At 41.4% G+C, this 27556-nt stretch overlaps 1 protein-coding gene across 5 annotated transcripts in view; it reads left to right on the forward strand.

The window, feature by feature from the left end:
* The window catches only part of marchf8 (membrane-associated ring finger (C3HC4) 8), a 77548-nt gene that overhangs the window by 12608 nt on the left and 37384 nt on the right, over window positions 1-27556 (forward strand). For all 5 annotated transcript variants that reach the window (XM_087173849.1, XM_087173845.1, XM_087173848.1 and 2 more), the window contains exon 2: window positions 7087-7283. In XM_087173849.1, the coding sequence (XP_087029975.1) occupies window positions 7188-7283 (96 nt within the window). In that variant the 5' untranslated portion in view covers window positions 7087-7187. The remainder of the gene's footprint in view (window positions 1-7086; window positions 7284-27556) is intronic.

Below are 27556 nucleotides of genomic sequence, written 5' to 3' on the forward strand. Positions count from 1 at the left end.
CGCTACTGAAAATGAATCATTTTCTGTGAATTAATGGAGTGAGTGAGTGAGTGAGTGAGTGAGTGAGTGAGTGTGTGTGTGTGTGTGTGTGTGTGTTCCTATTAGCATCTTTTTTTTATCCCTTTTGTCTCTCTTTCTTCACACCTCCTTGAAAGCTGAGAAAGATTGTGTAAAAAGTGAAGGTCGTTTTCGCAAATGTTGTTAAAACCCCAGAGAAATTTTGTTTGGGGTGTGTAAAAAGCATCAGCTCTTGCGTTTTCCCGAGCAACAAGTCTGTTTATCCCAGATGTCTATTCAGAGCTCATTTCCCCAACCACACAATTAATCACATCCAAATTGGGGCTCATTAGCATATAATCAAATAGGACAGCAAACAGAAGCAGTGCGAATGCAGTAAACTTAAATATCACGGAAGTTTTTGATTAATCCGGCATATAGGGTAAATAGGCATAGAGACATTTAGGAGGTAGAGAAGTTAGTCAGATTGCTCTGGCTCTGATAAATGTTGCAGCTACATTTGAAATGACAATGAGCTAAAAAAAAAAAAAAAAAAAACATTATGATAATTTATTCCCAGTACGATATGAAAAAGTGTTGAAGTAATCACCAGTCCCGGAGCTCAGTGCAGCACAGGCTCTGTGTGTTTGTGTGCTTGCTTATGAAATTATACAATGTCAGCGACGGTTAAATTATCTAACAGTTTAAGTTTGAAATTTAGATTTGTTTAACACTTTATCTAAAACTTGGGAAGAACTGCAGTGCCAGATTTGTTGCGTCTCCATTCATGTGTGTGTGTGTGTGTGTGTGTGTGTAGCAGGTTTTATCAGAGGAGCCCATCAGGTTTTACTGATGCTCTGTTAATCTGTGTGTGAGCGTGTGTGAGTGTGTGAGTTCTGGCAGGGCATTAAGTCCAATCATTGCTGCCAACACAGCTATGGCATCTGTGCCATGATGAAATTAATGTCCCCCTTCTCTCTCCCCTGACTTGAACCTTTCAGCAGAGGCACTAGTCCAACATACAGGCATATTTGTAGCTTTTTCGTTTTTAGAAAGTCCTGTCCTGCCATAAAAGGAATTCAGTGACAAAGTGACACATCCCTACAGGGAACAGCGATAAAAGCTGGAAATTGCATTTTCAAGCATTAGTCTGTACCTGCAAAATGAACTCAGAATACATTTCCGTGAAAGTCAAATTTCTGAGAACTGTCTTAATGAGGAACACACACCATAGACAGCTGTTATTGCACCATATTCTTTTCAGTTTCCAAATGATTCTCTATCTAACTGTAAAATCAGCTTACGATAACAGAGTAAGTGGGAGAGCAGACTCTTTTCCGTTCGTAATGAGTCAACACAATGCATGTATTGAACTCACTTGAAATCCAGAATGTAATATCTCTTAAACCGAGCGTTTTTAAGATCCTATCTGATGTGTGCTGTAACTCTCTTTCATAACCCACCAATCCTCGGGGAAGACACCTCTTTAAATATAGACTATAGCTGTAGTACAGTAATGTTCGGATTGATTGATACACAGCCTACTTTTTCTGCCTGGTTGCGCATCAGAACCGAAGAACGGGATCTCAGCCATATCTCAGGTCTGATCTGACAGCGGGGACGCAGAGGGGCCTCTTGGTAAACTGAATAACAGCAGAGCGCAGCTGAGCAGAACGCAGAGGAGACAGGACTGTGATTTACCTGGTGCAGGAGCAGAGAGGAAGAGCTGGAGACATGGGCTGAATTGTCTGTCTTCGAAATAAATGGACTTCAGTGGGATAATAGGAGCTATAATAATATTTTGATGGCCTTGTCTTTATAGAGAGCCATTGCTTGCATAAGGTCTTCAAACTCCTCACATGCAAAGCAAAACCATCAATAACTCAGTTAGCCTTGGTCTAATGTAAGTGGTGCATGACAAAATTTAAAGAGCCTGAACCACACAAACTATTTCTCCTGTAGAGACAAGTTACTGAATATTAGACTCCTAACAGCCTGGTGTAGCTGTTGTGTGGCTAACCGAGCCACCTGACAAAAGGCTAACGTTGGTTTGCTATTATTTTAACATCATGTTTTAGAGAGAAGTGTTAAGGGGGTAATATGGAGTATTGTCGACATATCTGACCTGAAACCCATTAAACAGCTGTTTGATGTTTTTGCACTTTTCTCCCTAGTTTTACTCTCCAGATATTTAATTCTGCACGTCCTGCTTGTTCTGTAGCCACCCTCCGGTTACTCTCTCTGTTTCTTATCTTCCCATCACACACTCGCACAAACAATTCAACCACATCTTGTCAAAACTCTTATCAGGTTCTCTTTGAGTCAGCCAAGCCTTGATATGTTATTTTCCCCTTTCCTTACTGGTATTTAATTTTTTTTTTTGCCTTGTCAGAAGTAAATTTCCCTCTGGACAGAAAATAATGATTGTTTTTCACAGAAAAATCACATACAGAAAAAGTATTACTATTTTTCCTTGTTGACTTGCAGCTTGTCTGGTATACCCATACTTAGACCCATACTACAGCTATAACTGCTGTGTAGCTAACTGTGGTTGAATGTGGTTAACCTATCTGACCTGAAACTGAGTAAATGATACCAGTTAAGGTGCCATCAGGTGGAGGACTTTACATAAACTAAGGATTTATGAATCACTGCTGTTTACTTAAAACCCGTCCTCACTCCTAGTGTGACAGTTTCATATAACCAGTCAGAGGTGCATGCATTTATCTGTAGCTATTGTCCCCTTGACAGCTTAAACTGATCCCTGGAGCTGCTGCCATGGCAACAGGACAGTGTCCAATTGCAACCACAGGAGACCTGTGATTGGTTGGAGAGCTGCTGGATTTGTAGTTTTTAATATTGTTGCAGTGAACTCTGACTGGCAGCCCGCCTGGAAGACACACACACACACACACACACACACACACACACACACACACACACACACACACACACACACACACACACACACTGGAAATGGCCTGATGTCACACCCAAGGGACCTCCTGACAGCTTGATTGATATATGTGTATGTATTTGTATGTATTTATATGTGTGTGTGTGTGTGTGTGTGTGTGTATGCATATGGCGATAGTGTAATCCTGCCTGTCTATCCAGCACATCCTTTGCCCCATTAGTGCAACCTCTCAGTCCAACAAAGACCTTAGGCTTGAAACACAGTGCCAATTAAGAATGGAGTGGAGGACTGTACCGCAGTTGTTATTCTTGAGATGTCCAGTAATGAGCTGGCTGCTGCAGCGGCAGTCTGTGTTGTGGCCACAGTGATGGATGCTGTTGGTGTTTTTCATTGGACTGCTGCAAAAACATTTGAATGAACCACATCTCTCTCAAATGTAGTGCACATGACACAAGACCATCTAGATTTATTTTGTTCATCCCTCTTATTTACCTCAAATCATAGCTCGGGGAATGACTTGAGAATGCCTGCTTTGTAATTAATACAATCGTTTGCAACTGAAATACAGGAGGAGCTTTAATGATACTACCATGTGATGATGCCCTCAAGTGGGTAACTTTGTCTCCTGACCCATGCTCGTTTACTGTAACTCATTAGCCACACACACACACACACACACAGTATGACTCCAAGTGGTCTTTGCCCATCAAAGTGACCTGTATTCTTCAGCCGTGGCTCACAGCGACGTCACATAATGACTGAATATACAGATACACACTGTGCTGCGTAACTCACTACAAAAAAATACACTTTGGGTGTGAATCAGCAGCTCAAGACAGAAAAGTGAGTTTTCTGTATGTTTTCTGACATTGTTTTCTACATCATGGTATTGAGTTAACCATGATACTGTATAGACTCATTTAAATTAGCTACCTCATCAGGGCTGATGGGAGAAAATCAAAGAGGAAACATCACCAGCCTTCAGAACGGCTAGAGTGTTCCTTGGTGTAGACTTTCCAAGTGTCTGAAACTCTGAATACTGGAGGGATGAACAGCGTCCTTGCAAACGATTTTCTCTTATGCTGTGTTTTTATGATGGTGGTGAAGAGAGCTGTCAAATGTAGGTCTCGCATTGCTGGTTAGTTGGGTGGAGATGTGGAGATTGTGAAGGCCATATGCCCTTATGCCCTGTCTCGAAACACATGCGTATTTCCTGACATTTCATAGACTATAGAGAGAATAATCTGCAGATTATATTAAAATAACCGTTAGTTGCAATGCTATACAATATTTGTCAATAATTATAACTCTCCTATGGATAGAATTTATATTAAACTGTGTTTGCTACAGAGATGTTATACAACGGTTATTTCCGACCAAGTAACTTGATTGGACGAGAGGCATCCCATGAGTGCTGATAAACAGCACTGGGACTTTTAACTACATGTATCACTCCGCTTCACAGGTGTTCTATTAACCATTAATCAGCGTTACATTAATGGTCGTTATCTATCTCAGATTACAACAAACTTTGCAAAGATGAATTTCCAGAAATAATTTTTGAATTAAATGATGTATGGTCTTCAGAAGAGGATGAAGGGAAGAAGCCTGGCTACTTTGGCGCACTCCTGAGGTAACGTGTAGACGAAGTAGCAAGCTAGTGTGCACTGTGTGGGTCAGGTAAATATTTGTGTTGCTAAGCAACAGTCCAGTGCAAGTCCAATTGCAGAACTACTTTTGTTGGCATTGCCAAATAAATGATGAAAACAGACAAATCATAATCTGTTGTAACTTATTTAACTGATGGCGCTCGTAGAACTGTTGCATAAAAGCAATATCACACTTGAGGTCGTGATGTTGTACTGAACATTAGCATGGCTGTGATTGTCTTCGGTACTCTGCCTGCGTCCTTGTACCTATGACCCGTTCACAGTAGTGCTGATATTGAGTACAACATCACGAACTCGAGTGTGATATTGCTGAACTGTGTGTTTGCTACAGAGATAATATATAGGTGCAGCCATAATGCATATAATAGAGATTTCCACTGTAAGTGTTATCATTTGTGTTGCTTTTCAGTTTAGAGTTAACATAGGATGTTAATGGCTGTCTAAAGGCATCACCATCAAGTAGGAGCTGTTTTCAAGACGCACTGTGTGAGGTCACATTCTGAAGTTTAGTAGTCTGCTCGGATAAATAGTAGGAATACAAACCTGCGAACACATTTATCTGTGACATGGTGAACAGGCAGTGACTAATATTCTAGATTTTCAAAGGGACATTTGAAGGCGGTTGTGGAGGGAGAGATGTGATACAGTTGCTGCCTGAGGTCAAACAGAAAGGAAAACGCCATGGATCAGAAATAAGGGGAAGCTAGTTATTACAGGTTTGGCGCTTTTCAACTTGGTCAACGGTTGGAGCAGCTGTGACTGATACATGGCTCATGGAGGCAATTGGGGTATTTTAAAATCTGCAATTTGTGTCAAACATTGTACCAACTCCCTCTTGGAGTCATAACTTAGTCAAATCTGGACAGAAAGACATGATATACATATTTCTATATTTGTAGCCCATAGTTAACATTAGCTAACTATCTCCATGGCAATAATGTGCTTCGTGTTTACAGCCCCAAATTAATGGAACTGCAGTTCCAAAAATTAAAGCATGAATTAAAGGATAGACAAAGAATGATAATGACAAGGAGTGACAGAATATATTAATATTAACTTGAAACAATTTGAAAATGTGTGTGCATGTGTGCGTGCACACGTGGGTGTGTGTTTGTGTCCTTAGTATGATCCTCTACCGCTGTGCCCGCCAGCTGTTGCATGAGAGGCTGATATGTGTGTGTTTGTGAGATCATATGAGCCTAATCACCTCTCCCTCTTGATAAATACTTACCAGAGACAGTGTGGTGATTAACTAAAGTGGCAGCTCTGGATATGCTGGTCTGTTTCACACACCCTCCCCTGCCATCAATGCTGGTTTCTGATTACTGGCATTTAACTGACCTCCCATCGGTCTGCTTGCTTTTTGGTTTCTTAATCCAGTCATTTTCATACTGCAGAGCTCCGGGGTTTGCTTGGCAGACATGTTTGCGTGCAAACACATCCACACATACACGCAGTGGTAAGAAGGAGTTAAAGCTTAATTGCTGTCAGTGGCAGTACAGATGGCTGCATTAACTGAAGTTAAAATGACCCATTTGTAAAACCTCTTGTGTAACTCCCCAGGACAGCCCCATACTGCTGCTGCTTTCATAACTCTATCTGAATCTATCCGAGAACGACAGGGAACTACACTGTGTGTATCGCCCCTTCACTCTCTCTCTCGTGGAAATCATGATCCCGAATTTCCAGGTCTTTGGGGAAAAAAAAATAATTTCTTGCGCTCATGGGATCACCTCTGTAGTGATTTATTACACACTTTGGGGATCACCTCTGTGATAATTTATTATACTCTGTGCCTGTGCTATTCTGGGACAAACTTCTGCTCTCCTGTGGAAAATCACAGGAGACAACTGTACCTCTGGTGGTTTGAGAATAGACCAAAGTTTCTTACACTATACTATAGGTCAGCACCAAGGAAAGTTCATGGGCATGTTTTCGAAGAGTTTTAATGTGTTTTAATACAATGAAAGAAAGTATCCAAAATGAACCTGGACTTCAGACTCTTTATGAATTAATTTTTGTCTGCACATTTAATCTGTCCTTAACCTACCTGCTTGTCATTCTTTTTTTCAGCACAAACTCAGCTCAGTATAACTCTGTTAAATTGAAAAAATGATGAGTCAAAGTATAAATCCGCCAAGGAACCCACAAGAGAAAAAAAACGACACAGGCGCTTGTAACAATTTACATATCTTGGCGATAATCACTCAAAATATAATTATAGAACAGTTGTGGCAGACAGCCATCAAAATTTGACTTTAGTCTATTTGGGTTCTGACAAGGTCAAAGTCTACAAAATCTAGTGTCAGAAGAGGTCAGTCAAATGATCAGCAGTGAAAACACTTGCTGCTGTACCGCTTTAGCTTTACTTCTTGTTTCTTAACATAGAGTTTCATTTCATCTCTACAGCTTCAGTGACATGGAGGATTTTTCTAGTTTATTTGGACATGATGTTATTTCCTTGTAGCTAATCTCCATGTGTCCTCTGTGTGTCCTCTGCAGGGCGGTACGGGCGAGGTGTCGCAATTCAGACCATCATGCCCTTTGCTCTGGCAACAGGACAGGAAGTGTGTGTGTGAGCGTCCCTGGTTGGCTCTGCTGGGATGAACATGCCACTGCACCAGATCTCTGTCATCCCCCGTGATGTGACCTCATCGCGGGTGTCAGGCAGCGGGAAAGCTAAGGACAAGGACAAGCAGGTATGTGAAGAGTTAAACAGCCAGATCAGGTCACATTACTTAAGTGTGTGGACACAGCTGAGGATTATGGGGTGGTTTTATCCCATAAAGTTTAATTTTTGTATCCTACATTAGCAGGGGTGAATTCTGATCTTGGCCCCACAAACTGATTTGCGGACTAATATCACACATATTTGATAATTCTGACCCAACTTTTACCCGCACATGCACATGCACTATGTCGTCTGGAGGGAACGGACTAAAGATGTGTTGTGTTGTTTACTTTGGATGACTTGTTGAGACATACTCCATTATATTTAAATTGATCATTATTTACTTTTTAAATGTGAATGTAGGAATGATGAAAATACACTATTGATGAGACTGTCTGCATACATTTATTAAAGTTGCTCATAACCCATTTTTTACCCCTCTAAAAAAAAAACTAATTGGGCCTCATTCAACAACCATTCTTAAGAAGACATTTCTTCTTAAAACCCACTTACGCACTTTTTACAAAGATTCTGACATTCACCAATGTTTTCTTAGTTGGGATTTGTTCTTAGGTAAGAACAGAATCTACGCACACTCAAGAGCACTCTTACACACATTTGAGTGCTGACATGTTTAAGCAAAATAAGTGGTTGTTGCATTTTCTTCTGTTCCTCTGTAATATAATGTTATATTATTTAAATTACAATAATATTTTTGTAATTTTTAATATTTAAAAGAAAATAGCATTTGTTATTTTACAAAGCATTATGGTCTTTTAAAATGAATGACCACTACATTAACACTTAACTGCTCGTTTGGGGCTCGCTTCCTGCAGCAGTACCTCGACTTCAGAGCTATTAAAGTTCCTTTTGTATTTTGATTCCGGTGCTACGTCTTTAGATTTTTGTTTTGCTATTTTCTCAACTTTCCCTTACAGTATCTCTTTGGGACTTCTGTCTGTGTCTGCACATGACCCTTCAGTCTCATGCCCTTTTTAAGGGCATCTTCGGGCGTTCACCTATGCCGTTAGGCCCAACTGGCACGCTTTCAATATATGAGGAGATTGGCATTCATCAATCTAAGAACAAAAGTGTGCACAATTCTGCAGTTTAAGAACACATTCATGAATCTGACACAGAGTTTTCTTAAGAACTTTCTTAAGAACTCAAGAAAGAATTTAAGAAAATACTTAAGATATTGGTGCTGCTTTTCATTTCAGCACCACATTAAGTTATTCTCTCCTTACTTTCATACATACACCCACAGGAAGTAATTTTTGCCAGATGCCTTAAGAACTTCAATATCATGTATGTTCCTTTTATTATTTATTGTGTCTGTATTTTTAAACTTGGGTTAACATTGTGAAATTTTTATTTATAAAAAACAGGTTGCTGCAAAAAAAAAAAAAAATCTAAACCTACTGAATGCACTAAAGATTGGTGGAAATATCAGCTAGATGTCAGACAAAAGCAAATGGGTTTGAATTCTAAATGAAAAGAGTGTAACATTGTCACGGTGGTGAGAAAGTCACCCCAGGTGTGCCGTAGTTTTTCATCAGAGAGCAATCAGAAAGTTATTTTTTTAATCCCAGGGGTGTCAATCCCAACACAGTAAGATAAAGTCTGCATTACAACGTTTCTCTCATTTCTGCGCTGCCTCTGGGTTGAGCAGAGGTTTTGCATCTAATGAGATTGGTCAAAGTCTGGTCTGCTTTTCCATTTGTGCCTAAAACTACCTGTGGGCCATCTGGTTTTGCAGTTACTGTATGTGGTCAACTTGTAACGGTGCATAATTCATGGTGATGGATTTATTCATGATAGTTTGTAAATTGTTGTCTACTTCAAATGTACAAAATGAATCAGTAAAATCACTAGTTTAGGGCACTTTTGCATTATCTCTGTAGGGTTTTTTTTTTTTTTATAAGATATCTAGTTTTCACACAAAAATCTGAAATTTGGAAACACTGAGATCTATCAAAATAAAGACCTCAACAAATCCATCTGGTCGCTGCTCATACAGAAGAGAATTAGTGCCACACCACCTCTGAAATGCTCATCTGAGCCTCTCACAGATTTTGACTCTTGTCTCTGAATTTTTTCATTATGAATTACTAGGATTTTTTTTGATGTCTGAGGTAGTTATCACGTTTGATTTGTTAGTATTGAAAAAAAAAATCAGGTGAAAGATTTACATTTACAGTTATATTTACTCATTTGGTAGACGCTTTTATCGAAAGCGACTCCGAAGTGAGGAACAACATTCAAGCTTCAGTACAATAGGAGACCTTGGAGTAAGCAGTAAGTATTAAATCTACTTTAAGACAAGTAGACAAAGTGCAAGGAGATCAGGTAACATGTCTTAACAGGCACACTAAGTGTTAGGGAGTTAGAGGTGTTAGGAGATGAGGTGTTCAAAAGATTCTTGAAGATAGAGAGGGACGCCCCTGCTCTGATAGCATTTGGTAGCTTGTTCCGTCATCGGGGAACCACAGACGAGAATGGTCTGGACTGTGACTGCCTCGTGTGCAGGGATGTCAATGCCGACAGCATTCCCTGGTAGAATGCCATGTCAGAACAGGAGCGCCTCCTATGATCAAGTTCAAGTAGATGGGTGCAGACCCAGAAGTCAATCCTGAAGGCAAACATTATTGACTGGAATTTGATTCTGGAGGCCATGGGTAGCCAGTGGAGGTCAATGAGCAGCGGAGTGACATGTGCCCTTTTAGGGTGATCGAAAACCAGACATGCCGCCGCATTCTGGATGATGTGCAAGTGTTTCACGGTGCATGAAAGCAGGCCTGCTAGAAGGCCGTTGCAGTAGTCGATGCGAGAGATAACCATGACCTCTACCAAGAGTTAGGGTGGCATACGGAGTCGGGTAAGGACAAATTTTTCTTATGTTGTATAATGCAAAGCTGCACGTCCGGGAGACAGATGCTACATTGACTGAGGAGGATAGCTGTTCATCAATCATGACACCCAGGTTTCTTGCAACCTTGGTTGGGGTGAGAGATGAAGAGGTAATTTTTAATGTTGATATTGCGATGGAGACATTGATTGGCACTCTAGGACCATGACTAAATTCTGTTCTCAGTCTCACATATATCGCTTATCGATCTTTACTTTCCCTTTTTATTTCTGTACTCCAGCACCAACAAACACCACAGTGAAGTACTCTCAGAGTGCAGTTGCTTTTTTGAGCTTTGGAACAAAGGGAGGTGCTAAGACAATATGTCCGTGGTCTGCCCTCTCTCCTCGGCCTCATTAGATCACAATAGAGCCTGGGTGCTAAGTGCAGCAGCACAGGTGTTCTTAAGAGGCTTCTTCATGCTGCATATGGCGCCGTGTTTCAGCCTCCCTGTACTGTGCAAGTGATAGTACACACAAGCTGTAAATTGGCACCAGCATATGTTTTTTTACTTACAGACACACCTCACTGATGATTAATTTGCTATCCTTTTCTGTACTCACTGTGAAACTCCAAATCATGCCTTGTCATTGAAGAAAGTAAACTTGGATTAGTTCCAAAATTGGTTTCACATCCTGCTATTAAATAAAGATGTGGGTTTGTTTGGATACCTTTGGTACAATGCATGCTTAACAGGATAGTCCTAGTCTGTCATAACAAGGTTATTGCTGGGGAATGGAAATGAAACTGTAAGCTTTCCAATGTCTGGGGGGGGGGGGGCTTTGGTCTCCCTGCCGCCAAAAGTGTAAGGATCTAACCCTGCATCTCTGTGCTCAGCATCACTCTGTACCTCTGTCTGTCTCCTGCTGGCTAAGCCTCCTTTTCCCCCCTAAAAATAAGTGGATAAACAGTTGCAATTCCCATCCTCCCTGTGGGACCATCAGCAGAATGGAGAAACAGAATGGAGGGGAAAAAGGAGAGGGAGAACGGCAAGCGTTTACTTTGAATGCTGATCACCTTCAGGGTCCTGTGTGTGTGTGTGTGTGTGTGTGTGTGTGTGTGTGTGTGTGTGTGTGCGCCCAGAGCTTAGTCACAGAGCACAGGCCCATCTGGCCCTCTTAGACAACACAACTGGTCTTTTAGTGCCTCAAGAAAAAAAAAACAGAACTTTCCTCTACTTAGAATTCAGAGTTAGTCAGCTGCTCCTTTAGAGACCAACACTTCTTTAACTGTTGCTGGCCCCTCCCTGGCCTCTCTCCTCCACTCAAGTTCATTTGTCTTCTTCAAAATCCTCTTTGGATATGTGCTTGTGGGCATTGTGTCCATGTGCTGTGGTCCTTCACTTGAGAACTCATATTTGGGTAGATAAATTGAAGTTTAAGAAACATTTTTACTTCCTGCAAAAAAAAGAAAAGAGAAGAAAAGAAAAATTCCCTTATAGTTCTCAGCCTTGGCAAATAATACGGTCAGATTTGTTTGAGTCTGGGGTTTTTGATAAGAAGTGCAGCGAATGGATTATGCATGAGTTGACAATAAAGTAAGCTCTGGCACAGGTTGGCAGGTAGGGAAGGAAAAAAACCAACCTTGCTTTGCTGTTTGAGATTTATAAGTCACGTGGTGTGTCTGGGGAAATGCATACAGTGTTTGTTTATTGATTGTTGTATCTCTTCAACATCATCTACAGTGTCCCTCGCTGCCATTTTTACTGTAAGTTATTTGAATAAGCAGCATGTGATTACATCCAGCAAAATATAGCAAAGCTTCAGTGGACACAGCTGTAGCTTTCATTTTCACCGTCACACATTTGTTCGTGCTAGTCTTATATTTAGCAGCGTATCTTTGTGACTGTGCACAAACGGAACACTGTGATACTCGATATCCGCCCTTTTGATGCTGCATGTATTTTTTATGAAAGCACAGAGTGCTGGGAGCTTTGTCCTTCAATAAGAGTGTGTCAGAGTCAAGGACAGAGAAGACTCCCTGTCTCTGCTCTGATGTTTGGCGGTTTGATAACAGTCGCTGCTGCAGCGCTCCTGGGCTCTGATGGAGCATAGCTGGGCTTTGTAGGGACCAACATCAAACACTGACCGCCACAGCAGAAACTTCCAACACAGCCTCCAGGCTAGACAGGAAGTGTTTAATGGGCTTGTCTTTGCTTATTTAACTAAGCACTTTTAGCATATTGACATAACTTGTTTTTGTTCCTTGAATGTCCTACTGTTTGTTCACCACTTGAAACAGCATCCTCACATTTTTGATGTACTTGAAGCAGTTTGGCTGCAATGGTACATAGAACCCAGCACTTTAAAATCCCGCCCAAACACTGTTCGATTAAATTCTACAAATGTGTTTAGAAAATATTTGAAAATATATTTCTCAGACCCGGGGCAAGGAAACATTTTCCAAACATTTGGTGGATCTAAACTGTCCAAATCAGTCCATTCCAGATTGCAGTGCCCAGGGCCTTGCAAATGGAAATATGATAAAATGATAATTGCCCAGAAAGCCTTGGGGCTGGGTAAACTAGCATGAAATGCTGAATTATCAGGAAAAGAGTGTTGACATGTTGTGTGACTTGAGTATAGAAGGAGTCAACTCAAGGTGGTCACATCTAGTTGGAAGCAGAGGATGTGATCGGTTTATCGTGCATGCTTCGGCTATATCTGTGTTTCCTCTGGGATGTACACTGGTGCACAAATTATCTCCCTCTGACACACACACACACACACACACGAACACACACAGTATGCACACTTACTGTACATGTGCTAATCATATTCAGGTTACACAAATGTGGACGTGCACAAATTGTCTCACACATGCATATAAACATGCATACACAAGCACACCACCCTGTGTTGGTGTAGGTGTTCTGAGGCCAAACCGGTGCTGCAGCCTGTCTATAAAGCAGAGGCTGGAGAGAGAAGATAACACAGGCGGAATGGGATTCTCTCTATTCTGGCAGCAGTGTTCATAAAGGTATGAATGTTGTGTGTCAGCAAACTAACCTACTTTATATACGTCACTCATGGAATTCAGAAGGAAACTCAGTAAACATCCCGCCTTAAGATGCTGACATACAGAAAACACAGAATCATTCCTGACTGCTTGTGTATGTGTTCTGGTAGTAGGTATTAAGGCTATAACCTAATTTGATGGATTTTTTAAAGACGTTTTTAAGAAATTTGTTCTTTTTTAATTAACATTTTAGTCCATTTAAAGTCAGAACATATCCAAAATGTTCCCATAGCCAAAACATACTGTGACTCCACAAAAAAACCCAAAGATATTCAATTTACAATGATATGTAACAGAGAAAAGCAGCAAATTCTCAAATGAGAATCTGAAACCACTAAACCACATTTTTGCTTGACAAATTACTATTTGATTAATCCACTCATAGTTTCACCACCAACTTGTATGATTCACTACCAGTATATCTCTCTCTGTCTCACTGTCTGAGTCTGTCTTTCTGCAAACACATGAGCATGAGGATGGGGATGTGTGCTCAGGTTGCAGGTACACACACACACACACACACACACACACACACACACACACACACACACACACACACACACACACACAGCATGCCAGCACCTGGTGTTTTTAACACAAGACTCCTGCTGGACCTGGCTGTGCCAGGCCACTTAATTAAATGTGGAGGGGCTGACATGATGGCCAGGCCTTTGAGGGCCTTGACTGCGGAGTGAAAGGACTTTACTTCACTTTGTTAAAGATTTCATTTCATTAGCTGCTGTGATGGCTCCAACGGGTTATTTTACTATTCTTTTGATAACTGTGTCACTCTGTGCTATATTAAGTTTTATATATGAGATTACAGCTGACCCATGGCAGCAGAAAATAAGCTTTGAGAGGAATGGCAAGAAATAATTACAGTCCCCTAATCTGCCCTGTGTGCTACTAGACATGGTATAATGTATGATACAGAGTTGAAGGAGGGTTTGCTTTGTCTCCAGTGTGAGGAGGTGCATTCTTTTATGTGTGTATCAGCTCTTGGTTGGAGAAGAGCAGCTATTAGCAGAGAGAGACATTCAGAAGAGACGATATCTTCTAATTAACCACTTCCCTGTCACCTTTCTCTAGGTCTCACAGACACACACACACGCACACACACAAATATAGACACACTTTCAACATTTCAAAATGAACACTTTACTGTTAAGACTTAGCAAGTAAATCTATCTATATGTTAAGCTGGAAGCTTTGGAAAAACACATTTTCAAATGATAATCTCATAATTTGCATATTATGTGGGCTGTTGTATAATCTAATTCAACAGATGTATAGCTATTAACCTACTAACCTGTGGAAATTTGTTCAGCGTTTCACACACTGCAGGAACAGAAAGTGCGCCTGAACCCAAAAGAGCTCTCCGCAGTGAAAGCCACCAATTTCACAAGAATAAATTTAAGGGAACCAATTTAATTTTTGCACAAAGTTACCAAGGTACATTGCTCAGACGTTGAATGTTTCTGTGATGGGAGTGGCTGTGATCGTAGTGCACAGACACGCAAGTGAAGAGCCAACATAACTAGAAAAAGTCATGCAGTCAGTCAGAGAAGAAGTTTTTCAGCAGCGGAATGATTGTGGCAGACTTCAGGCAAGGTGCAATGATGGAGTTAGTCATGGACAGACGGAAGATCTTTGTGACGAGCACGTCGTCACAAAGATCTTCCACCTGTCTGCCACAATCATTCCACTGCTGAAAAAGACTGTCAACAGCAGCCTCCACGAACACCATCCACAGTGGCACCTAAACCATCTATCCGCTCTCCTCTTTGAGACACTGCTGCATCAGTCTCCACTCTGTTCTCCATCCAGAACTGTCTATCGCTCTTCTGTTCCATGTAAAGTGTCACCGCAGGGTGTCAGAGGACGCCATTTAATTGCCTGTGACATGCTGACTTGACTCCTGTGACTAACATGGCCCCGAACATTCAGCCACTGCCAGCCAGATCAATGGTGAAGACTCTCTGTGCTCTCCCACAGCGCCCAAATTCATCATCCCGAGAAGTGCAGATGTTTCCCTCGCTGCAGCCTCTGGTCTGGTTCTGCGGAGTCTGACGCACAATGGCTTCCTGATGTATTGTGTTCATATGGAGATCACGCACCCCCGGTTGTATAATGGTCTGATAGGACTCACATCGCTGTCATACTCCATTGTGGTGGCCAGTATGTGGCGAGCACACAGTAACATAATTAGGCTCTTGTGCATTAAGTGAACGATAGCGGGCAGTCAGATGGTGGTTTGTCACTGTAAGATATGATAATGAGATTCCCAGTTGTCGGTCATTTATAGGGGAAGTACATTTCCTGAGCTCATATAGGCACAAACACACACCAGAGTCTCTTACCACAAGGCTGCATCTTATTAATGTCCAATCCCTAATTCTCTCAATGTCTTGATCCGTCTTCCTCCTCTCCCTCCTCTCCCTCATCCCACCTCCTCCTCTTTTTCTTCATCCACCATCATCCTCTCATGGTGTTATCCGGTGGCAGATTAGCGTCGTTAATCTCTTGGCCTATGGATTCTCTATTGTGACCACACCATGAACTCCTCTTTGTTGCTGTCTGACTGTCTGGGGAGGCAGATGCCCAACAGCTGCAGATGTTTACTCATCTGCAGATTTTTTCACTTGTCTGTATAATATGCTATGACTGCTTATACTGTAATCCTGCTGGCATGACCTGTAGTGCACGCATAGTGGGATCAGCATTAACCAGCGGTTGTGTATTATTTTGTTATAACAAGCTGCATTCAGGCTGAAGCACCTTACCTATGTATGAGGAAGAACTTTTTATCCATGCTAGCAGCAAGCGATCAGACAAACCAGCAAGGGGTGCAACCAGGATGTTTACTTCACAGGAAAATGGTTTGAGTACACAACTAAAGCAGATTCGTCATGTCGTATTTGAAGTAGAAAGTTGGTTGATTGGTTGTTTACCTTTTCTTTTACCATTCCTCCATTAAATACATTCGGCTGTCTGCCCTCAACTGGCTTATTTCTGGTTATCTCCCCATGTTCCCTGATCTCAACAATTAAGGTGTTAAGAACAATGTTATCATTACCAATAGGAATGATGGCCACAACTATTAGAATAAGACCCAGGTTGTAATAAACGAGGATTATCCCTTAACATGTGTGATAATACAGCAACAAAACTGCTTCTGCCTTCATTTTCCTGTCTCTGTTTTTGTGTATGGCCAGAATGACTCGACTGTGACCTCTCGCCACTGTACTGACAGCCTTAAATGGCACAGTAGAGTAAACTGTCATTACCCTTGAGGACTTTTTCTCAGGATAGAACCAAACACGACCAGTTTAGTCCAGTAGTTTGTACTGTAGACAGAAAAGCAAACGAATGGAGGCTATAATTAGCATGTTCAGAGTTGGTCTGAGAGACCGGGATAAGAGTAGATCTAGATCTTAGATATACTTTAATTCAAAGAGATCAGTTAAATTTAGCATGATATAATTCCAATCCTCAAGTGAAATTACTACATTACAGCGTGTCTGTGGAGACTGTCTGTAGGTGGACATTATCCACAACATGTGTCAGCTCGGCTAACATTTTCAAAAGTTAAGGTGCAGCTAAAATCTGTGCTTTTTGCAACTAATTTAAAATGGAAAATGAAAGCAGTCCAACTGCCATTTGTAATATTTGAACAACCGGGGTTTAGAGTGATGTTGTTTAAGAGCTACTGTCATCAAGTTTTCACCGGTCACTAAGGCCAAAAACACTGCTCTATTCTTTCCATCCTTGCAAGCCAGAAAGAAAAACAGTCAATAGTAACAAATAGTTTGTCTGTTTTTTTTTTTTTTAAAGATGTTCTGTGCTTTTGCTCAGTGTTTTTAAATTAGTGACATTTTGATGGTTTATGCTGTTTCAGAAAATGAAAACATCAAAGCTCTAAAAGCTGTGCATTCTTTTTCATTTGCTGTTGAAGCACATCTTCAATAAGCTGAATTACTCACCCTTCCTTTTAAGTGTGCACGGTGCAGCTGTGTGATGTGGGAAACTATAGAAGTCAAATGAAAGCATTGTATTGGCAGACACTATAAAATTATCTGGATAAGAATTGAGGCCATGTGTTATTATAACTGCCTGCATCCCCTCTATGTGTAAACAATACATAATTTACAACTCTAATCTATTATGAAAATTGTCTTTTCCAAATTATGATCCTCAGGGATATTTGTTGCCCACCTGTGCTGCGCTGATCGTCATCTGTGTCACTTTGTAAAAAAACATTATTACCACGTGAGATCAGTTGTGAAACATTGTCACAGGAGAGCTTGTAAAGAGCCAAATTAGCTTTCATTCCACATCATGATTCTTTCATTAATGCTTCTTTGAATCAAACGATGAGCAGATCAGTACAAATCCATCAGCTTTGTTTCTAAATCAAAGGTGAGAGCCCACTGTACACCAAGAGAATTTCACTAATGGGCAAATCTGCTACATTTTCCCTATTGTGCTTCACTAGTGGGGGAGAGTCTGTTCTTGTTATGTTGAAAAGAAAGACAGCATTCACAAAGAGTTCCCATAGGCAGAATAAAATACCAGATGTTTGTTGCTTGTAAATGTCTGCAGCTTGAAAACCTAGTGCACATTTTAAAATCTTGCAGTCCATCTTCAGCAGAGATACATTAATGAAGGTTTGTAAGGCTTGTTTAGAGAGATAAAACTTCCTGTACTTCCAGGTCACTTCTTGACCTTTTTATGTAAATCAGTGGCTATTACAGGTTTAGATTTCGGACAATCGTTTTCCTCTTAATCATTCCATTTGTGGACTACTGGACCGGTTCAAGACAAGAGAGTAACCGATACAGATAATAGGAAGCGAGAGGCGTGATGACATGTAACACGGGTCATAAGCCACTCTTGAACCCATGAAATTGTGTTCATAGTGCTCATCCTTATCCCTCCTCGGCCTGTGGATGGTAAAGCTGCATGAATGCACTAGTACCTGGTCTCTTGATGAGGCTTTCACTGAGCACTGCAGAGAGCAGAGGACTGCGGCCTGGCATTGACATTCACCTCCTTCTACCAAGAGGAGAAATTGAGTGCAGGTAGAGCGCGCTGAGAGAGGGGCCAGGTGCGAGAATAAAAAGATAAGGTGAAAGAGAGCACAAATTACGGTCTGTTGTAAACACCGCGAAGGAAGCGAGAGCGAGAGAGGAGCATGTTGTTGCCGTAGAAACGAAGCAAAGACTGAATAAGAGTACTATTGGCAGTAGTGAAGCAGCACAGGCAGAATGTGGAGAAACAATGTCTGCTGTTCACCACAGACATGCTTCAACTTTGCTTCTGTCAGAGCTGTCAAATGTTGCATGTGTCAGGAGCTTCATCGTTCCGCACTCAGCTGCTTCAATGACTATTCAGGTAGTGGGCTCTCTGAGGACCGATACCATCCTCCGTCTAAACCCGTGTTTAGAGTCCCGTGTTGCGGATCTCAAAGCCTTTTGCAACAGCAACCTGAATCAGAAAAATGTCTTCTCTGTGAAATCAAGGTGAAGCTTATATGTAAGAGCAGGAGGTGTGGATACTTGCAGTCCGTCATTTTGATCGATGTGTTTATTTGAACCCATGGCACCTGACACACGAGTCCAAGGAGGCTGGCGGCCGCTCCATCATCAGTTACCTCAGGTCACGCTGCCAGGGATGACAGCAATCAGGCTGCTTCTTTTGAATGCTCGTCTGTACGAACACAACTTCTTTCTCTTCTGCTCTTATCTCTTTCAGGGCCGTGGCCTCCCTCAGGCTTGTGAATAGATTATGATGGTGCTATATGTGAAAATTTCTGAACCACTGACACAAGATGAGCATGGGGGACAATCAGGCAGAGGGAATCAGTCATCACCATGGAAACCATCTCCCAAGGACTTTGTTGAGCTACAACCTAAAGCAGCTTTGTTTTTATCTTTTTACTTCGCACCACAAGGACCTCTTTTATAGGTTTTCAAGGACCAGACCCCCTCTCTAAACCACCATTATCCAGTTTAAGGTTAACAAACTCAATTTGACTACAATTATTGTTTTGGCACACACACAGAGAAGCGCACACACTGCTTATATTAGCACTAATGTTCAGGAATGCTTTGTACACACTTACATATGTGTTTGTTTCTGTGCTGTCTACCAAACAAGTTGAGGCCTGGACTGCAGTTGCTCAGTATCACGGAAATACAGTTGGGTGTGTGTGTGTGGGGGGGGGGGGGGGGGGGGGGTTGGATGTTTATATTTATGTAAGAGAACATATTTGTCTCTTCACTCTGAGGTTGCTGTCGCATTATGAATCTGTTAAAGCGGCGCATATTGAGCAACATCCTCAAAGCACATATGCAGGCAAGCGTGACGAGCGAAAATGTGGGCAAACTGCTGCCTGTCGAGGGCACTTAAGTCTTGTCTGTGTTTTTCTTTGCATTTGCTTATTTTAAATTGTACGTTTGTGGGATTCGACAGAGATGACAGTCATCTTGACTCGTTGACGCACAGACACAGAGTCTGCTGTGTTTCAGGCTGACACCAGGAAGTGTACAGATCTGGGCAAGGGAAAAAGGGTTTTCTCTTGGATAGGCAGCAAACCTGTTGAGCGTACGCACAGTGCACAAGTGTGTATGTGTGTGTGTGTGTGTGTGTGTGTGTGTGTGTGTGTGTATCATCCAACTTGCACACATACACATAGAAACGAATCCAGCCACATGACTGAAAGCTGAAACGACTACGCTATGATAGACAGAGATGTGATGACACAGAACTGAGCCAGGACAAAGGTGTTTTGCTGGTGGAAGAGGATCTGATGCGTTGCTCCTATTGACCACTCGAAGCACTCTGACTGAATACAAAACATATAGACGGCCTCTGATCTCCCAGTGAGCGAGATCACTCCGCTGAACAAACAGCTGAAACTCTAGCTGCAAAAAAGGGGCACTTTGTGTGATTTAGGAGAATGTTTCCATAAAATGTTTTCACTGTTCCCATCTCAAGGACATTAGATATCTTTGTAGTTAGCTGGTTGATCCCTCACAACTCCAAAAGTGTGCTTATCTAGGTGGAACGGATATGTAATCATCACATAATGATTTACTGTGAAAGAGTGATAATGTATTTTTTGTTTTTGAGCTTGGAACAGTCAGTTTAAGTTTTAGCATGAAAAGTCATTCCCGTGTGTGCGTTCGTTTGTGTGTACAGGAAGTTGCCACTGACTTCACTGTACAACACTGTTGACTAAAGGCTGAAATGAAGGAGCTCTAAATTTTAAGGAAAGGTTGTTGAAAAGTGTGATGAAAGAGGGAGGAGTGTGAAAATTGTCAACACACACCTACAGGCCACATGCATTTGTTTTGGTCGTCTTTGCATGACTACTGCACTGCAATCTATATCACTCTTGACTGAGGTAACTGGGACACTTATTGAGCCTGATGCCATCACTGCTCTATTCGCCATCCCTCAGTTGTCTTTGCCTAGACTCCAAGGGGATCTGACAGCTTGTGTGACATTATTGGCTAGATGCCTAATTTTGAGGAGATAGAAATCACCAACACCGCCCTCTCACACTCTGTGGATAAAATACATTTTCAATAATTTACATCAACTTAAATCTGACATTGAAAGGTTCTTCCAAGAAATTAAGGAGGCTTTTCTTTGCCTATGCAGAGAAAATTATCCCAGAATAAGATCTCATTTTATTTTATTGACTTCTTATCTGTATTTATTTTACTGTGACCAGAAGGGTGAGGCTGTTGTATTCACTATAATATGTGAAATGAGGCCGAGGTGATTATTAGTTTTGTGTCTAAGCGATGAGCTGTCTGTGTTTTTTATGTTGTTGTATGTTAAAAAAGTGTTCATTAAAGAAAAAATAATGGAGGGCGGGGGGGTCGAACAAGCAGTGGAGAATTGCTGTAAAAGCCAGAAGATGTCATCAGGAAAGTATCACCATCTGCTCCCTCTTTGAGAGTTGATTTCAGTCCCATTTCATGTGGAAATTGAGCTCTTTACCAGTGATATTTGCTTAAAGCTGTCGGTACACACACGCAGGGCAGACCGGGCAAATATTGACAAGGTGGAGTGAGATTTGAGCAGTGATTGGAAGGAGGTTTAAGTAAATGGAACGCTGATGGAAAATGTAGATGAAGATGAAACGCAGGGAGATGAGAGAGGAGGATGGGGAACAGCAGAATACGCCTCAGATGGGAGCAGTGGGAGTTGGAAAGAGAGAAAAAGCAAAGGTTGGAGTCTGGGCCGGCTGGGAGCGATGGGATTTTAACTTCATGCTTATCACTTCAAAAGACTGGCTGTAAAATGTGGTCTGCTCCTCTCCACACCTTCCTTCATCTTCCCCTCTGTCTCTCTCCTCCTAACCCGAGGTGAAGTAGATCATTTCGGAGAATGTGAGGCCTAATAGTTACAGTTTGATATGCTGTGCAGTTTTCTTTCAGAGAGACAACCTCTATGTCCTGGGGAGCTCGCTCATTCAGCACTGCATGTAAGCCTCAGCCCTGTATTCCCCTCTACTTAATGTGAGCAGCAGCATTCATGGAGTACAACATTTTTGGAGTGTAACAGTTGCTGTAACAGTTCTAAACAACCCTCCAGGGGGAGAGTCAGTCAAAATGAGCACCATGTAAACACAGCATTGCAGTTTCAAATCTGGCTTTGTTTTGTTTCCCGCCATGATGTGCCCCTCATCCATTGTACCATCTTCATGCTGTCATGTAGTGTCATAAAAGTGATCTGAAGCAACCCAACAGCTTGCTGCGGCCTCATTGTGAGCCCTTCACAGCTGTGTCATGTGGCACGGAACAATCCTGCACAATGTCGAAGGAGCTTCATCCATATGGAGACGAAATGGGGCAAAACGTGTTGACAAGCAGTGGGCTAGTTAGCATGTGAAACCAACACCTTTTCTCTTGTCGATCAAGCAATGCGGCGGCGGTCTCAAACTTGATAACAAGGTGGAAGGGTGTGAGAGGCTGTAAGCATCCACGGAGATGACAGAGTGGTGAGTGGGGTGTGGTGTGCGATGTTTGAGAGTGCAGCAGAGGAGAGTAAGGGGAGGGACTCGTTACCTTGAGGTTGAGGCCACCGTGAGGAGTGGGCTGTCACATCTCATATATGTTGTCAGTGTGACTCACTAGAAACTTCCAGGTCTGCAATTATGTTGACGTACCTAAACAACATTGTATTTGTCATTGTACTGCACTGTTTCACTTGACCTGTATATGCTACTCTTATTTTGGTAAATTACAAATAATTTCCTAGTTTTCTGGAACAATTAATTTGGCAGTAATTATAGATAAAAATTGAGTTTTATTGTACAGGGTACAATTGCTACACTTCAATTAATTCCAATTAAATTCCAATTAAATGCTAAGATAGCGTAACCTCGAGTTAACATAGCGTTATGTTATCTTAGTCAGTGAGTGCGCAGCAGGTCAGTTGAATATCAATAGCACATAAATCAATGTATGAAGAATGCACACACTGTTCACTTTATTAGGGACATTGGTACAGTCTAATGTAATCCATTACAATTCTTCAAAAAGTTTTACTCAGTTTCTGTTGACACTGACCTATAGGTGTTCATTAAATCTGTTTTAGTACTGAGGTCATAGTGATGGTGCTACATTATATTGAGATCTGTTTCTAATATTCAGCTCTCCACATGTATGTAAATAATAGGGAGGACAAAAAATGTGTAACACCTCTTAGTATAATGTGCAACACCACCTTTAACAGTGACATCAGTAGTAAGCATATAGTTGAATTTACACATTTCCTCTCTAAAAGTTGAACAATATAAGCTTTATATCTTTTCTAATAAAGTGTTAGCCCCAAGAAAAGTTATTCTGTGTTGTTTTGTAGTTGAGTTTAGGGTAAGTGTAGGACCATGTCAGCAGGGGGCAGTAGAGTTGAGAGTAGCTCTCAGTCCCTCTACCCTTTCATGACCATTGCATTTAGACCTCTTAAGTGCCTTTTGATGCGCCACAACACTTAGTTTTATTTAATCTCTCCTGTCATTTTGGGTTAAACTAGATTGTGATGGATTCGAGATGTCTGAGAGATGTCTTGAGAGATTTTGCCCTAAACGTTGACCTGTTTCCTCCACTAACTCTGTGATCTTGACTCCAACGTGCCATTTTCTGTAATTACAAGCAATTACAGCAGTTATATCCAGAATATTTTAGCTCCCTGGGTTCCCCTTCTGACTGAAATTTTGAGCTTTTGGATTTGAGCATTTTCAGGCAATCAGAATGCAAATGTACCTTTCAATGAATTGCAGGCATGTGAGAGCCAGCTTTTAAATGCAAATTGCTGCTGCTGCTGCTGCTGCTGCTGCTGCTGCTGCCGCTGCTGCTGCTGCTGCTGCTCTGGACCATGTTTATCTGGGAGCCAAATGAGACTGGACCTTTTAAAATGGCGATTGGAAAGGTGGGTGGAGGACAGATTCATTGCTACATCCTTCATCCATCATCATTCCACAGAGGTGGGAAAGGAAGAAGGTGTGTGAATCCAAGGTTACTTGCCTCAAGTAGCTGTAGGGGAGTGAACGGTGCTGCATCCCACTGGTGTATAGAACATTAAAGCATCTAATGCTACAAACAAGCTGAGTTGGGAAGCAATGAAACTGTCTGAGGAGTTGCTGTTTACTGTTTTACTGTCTTTTTGCTCATTGGCAACACAACACACATCTGAAGCTGTCCTCTGATGGTAGGACTTAGAGGAATTATTCATACTTCCTCTTTGTGTAGTTTGCTTTTGTCTGAGAAGATTCATGCTGCTTTCTGTTTATCTAGATCAGAGGTAAATCAGTTCAACTTTATGCCATTTCAACATTCTGGCACCGCTGTGTCTCCATAACTGTAATTAAACATGAGCTAATACCTGAGACTTTTCACTGAGGTTATTTTAACCTGCTGGCCACAGGTGAACGCATGGATGGAAGATTTAGATGCAGGAAAGGTAGCTTTGTAACCCCAGGCGTGTTTGTGTGCCAGGAGCTCCCTGCTGAGAGTTTGCATCCTACAGGGAAGCTGCTCACAACCCTGAAATCCTGATCAGATCTTTGAGTGCAGGAAAAGTAAAAGGGCAGCTGTGGTTGAACAGGATATTATTGAATTCTGAGTGTCTGCATGTGTTTGAAATACCCTCATCAGTGTATTTGCAGTGCAGACTTGTCCACCTGTCTGGGGTCAGTAATGGGGCGCCATCTGTTTAACAGCAGGTGATGATTGATGATGTCAGAGCTAGTGGCCTAAAGGGAGCGAGGCAGGTACTGAGGAGCGGGATGTATTAGCGTTTCTTTTATATATATATATATATATATATAAAAGAAATATATATAACACATTGAGGTCATTTCTGCAGTGATGCACATGGATAGCAAAACTTAAACACGGATGATCGATCTAAAGAGTTTTTGAAGAGATGGATGGATGGAACGTATCAGTCATATTCAAGCCGTCTTTGAAAAATCCTTCATTTACTTTTCCTGCAAAGGCTGAAAAAGTTTGGGAAAATAAAAAGCAGAGCTGGCCTTAAAACTGTTTACGCTACCTTCTTATTAGAGAAAGACGTGATAGCAATCTTAATTACCCTCGTCAGGCTGCTGATGTTTATTGGAGGCAGAGCTTTGTCTGCCCATTGATTTAACCTCAAAGAATGTGCAGCTACTGTAATTACTCCTCCTCTATCAGTAAGAACAATGAGAAAATTGTTTACATGTGATGTCAGTTATTTTAAAATCTGAATATTTATGCTAGTGCCTTTTTTTTTTTCATTTTTTTTTTTTCATCTAACCCGTGGTCACGCTAATTGTCTGATTCCGGAGACATCAGGTCAGCCAGGTCGAGAGTTAAAAAGCACAAGCCATCGTGGCTTCATGCCACCGTCTGCATCTTAATAGCTCTTGATGACACGTCTCATCAATTGCACCCGCACATTGAGGTTTAATTAAGTGGCTGAGATTTTCGTCATACTTAGTAGCACTCTACTGTGACTTAAGAAGCAGTTAGGATTTATCCATCCACCCTGCTGAAAGTGTTACACAGAAGCTATGTCTGTTGCCAGCTTCTACTGTCGTCCTGCGCTTCTTATAGACCACAATGCACTAGTGAAATATTTATCTAATTTAGAAGGTTATCACTAGCCCCAGGTGCTGATGTGGAAACTGATAGTCAATGCTTAAGTCTACACAGTAAATGCTGCCGGTGCTGTTTTTTGTCCCTTTTCCAAAGGCTGATAATCCCAAATGCTGGCAGACATTAAAGAGAGGGCTGTTTGGCTGCAGGCAAGCACATATCTTCAATGTGACATGCGTGTGTGTGTGTGTATGTGTGGATGTTATTGCACATTGAATAACAAACATGAGCTCTGTGAGGAAATCATTACAGAGCCCCAAATCAGTCTTTCGTGGCTTGACCAGTAGTCTGTGGGGCTTTACCCATCATATTCTTATTTGGTACCGTTTTCAAAGCAATGCAGACTTCTCTTAAATGGGCCTCTCTGAAGGTTAGAGAAGCAGGCTTGTGACTGGGAGGTTGCTGGTTTTATCCCTGAAGCAGCAGGATAAATCTGAGTGGGTAAAATGAAACAGAATTGTACATGGATATGACAACGTTTTGACCACGAATGGTCCTCCGTGACCACGTGTGGAATTAAAAAGAACTGAGAATTTGCATTTGTTTTTTTTATAATTTCCTGTCCCTGTTAAATAAACATAAACCTAAACACACTTGGCTCCTCTCTACGACACCGTGTGTGTGTCTATTTCAGTGTAAAACAAGTTTTTGTTACATCGTAATGAGATCCCAACCTGCTTGTACTTCTGAATATCATTACAACTTATGAAATTATAACGATGAACAGTTTAATTTAGTCATTAACAGATATTACAGTTCAGTCACATGCAGTCTCTACTCTGTTGTATTGTGCTATAACTGCAGCTCTGATAAAGCCACTGTGACCTTGTCTATCACCATATTTCTTTTTAGTACAGTGTGTTCTTCTCTGTGCCATAACAGTGAGTCACTCTTTAGCGATATAGAGCTTTTTCTGCTCTGTACTCAAGTCATCATCCCTGGAACACACTAGCAGACAATGAAAAGACTCAGCATCACGAATGACGTTTGCAGATTACACTGAACAGAAACACAGTGTTCATGTTTTCATCAGAATGCACAGATTGTCCAAGACCTTAGTTAATAGAATTAAAAATGCCTGACGTAAAAGTGGCAGATCCGACTTTTTGAAGGCTAAACCAGGTGATGAGAGATTCAGGTCCCTCGTCTTTACTTTTCTGTATGTTTGATTTACATACAGATCCTAATAGTATGCACACAAAAAAGTCAACCCTGAATGATTTATTTCAGACCCATTTATTTCAACACTGAGCATTTCATGCAAATTGTTTTTCCATCTTTGCCAGTTAAACATTTTTGGGGGCACTCAAGCAAAAATTTGTTCTTGGCCCCCAGCTGCTGCCCCCTCAGCAAAGCACATAATATATAATATAATGTACATTTTGCAATCAAATTGTTATTATACTACAGTGAACCTGGGGCTTTTAGCACCACTGTTTTTGTGCCTGCTTTGCATGGATGGATGATAGTTCGGCCTTGTTTTCCATGCTTTAAATGGTACATATTGTCCACATTTGGGCTGATAACTTTAGATTTTTTTGGTGTATTATTTTGTGTTCCTCTTGTTTTCTATCAGTCTTTTAGTTGGTGGACTTCAGGGAAAAACCTTTCAGTGGCGTCCATTGTCATTCACCTGCAGTCCCAGTTCAAGTCAAGTCAGTTTTATCTATGTTGCCCAATATCACAAATAACCTTCAAAATGCTTTTCAATCTGTACAGCATACAACACTGTCTGTTTGATTCAGATAAGGAAAAACACAAAATCCTTTAACTTAATGTTTAACGATTCATTTATGTTAAATCTTCCATGGGGACTTGTAAATATGGAGCTCAGTGATGTGATTGCCACCTCTGTGAATGTCATATGCTGAATTTTGCAGTAATCCACAGTCCTGCCGCCAGCCTCATTGATCTGCCAGAAATAACCTTTTTAAAGTGTGGCTTCCGGAAAGAGGTCACTTTAAAGTTTTTTCCCACTCCGCCTGACGGCCCTGCTTATGGTCATGTGTGCCCACAGCAGGAGCCCCTTACCGCAAATCTCCATCAGTTTTCACAGGTTGAGATGGATATGCTTCATTGGGTGACAAAATTGAAAAGATGGCGGGATATGGGGCAAGAGGACAGTGGGTGTTGGGGAGAGTTACAAATCAATACAACTGCTTGAGTCAGCCACTTGTTATTTTGGAACTGTGAACTGATGGTATTGTGCCGTGGTCGTGC

This window comes from Seriola lalandi, unplaced genomic scaffold (genome assembly GCF_002814215.2).
Source record: "Seriola lalandi dorsalis isolate HSWRI2012SDOR001 ecotype SW California unplaced genomic scaffold, Sedor1 jcf7180002054285, whole genome shotgun sequence".
In the NCBI taxonomy this organism is placed as follows: domain Eukaryota; kingdom Metazoa; phylum Chordata; class Actinopteri; order Carangiformes; family Carangidae; genus Seriola; species Seriola lalandi.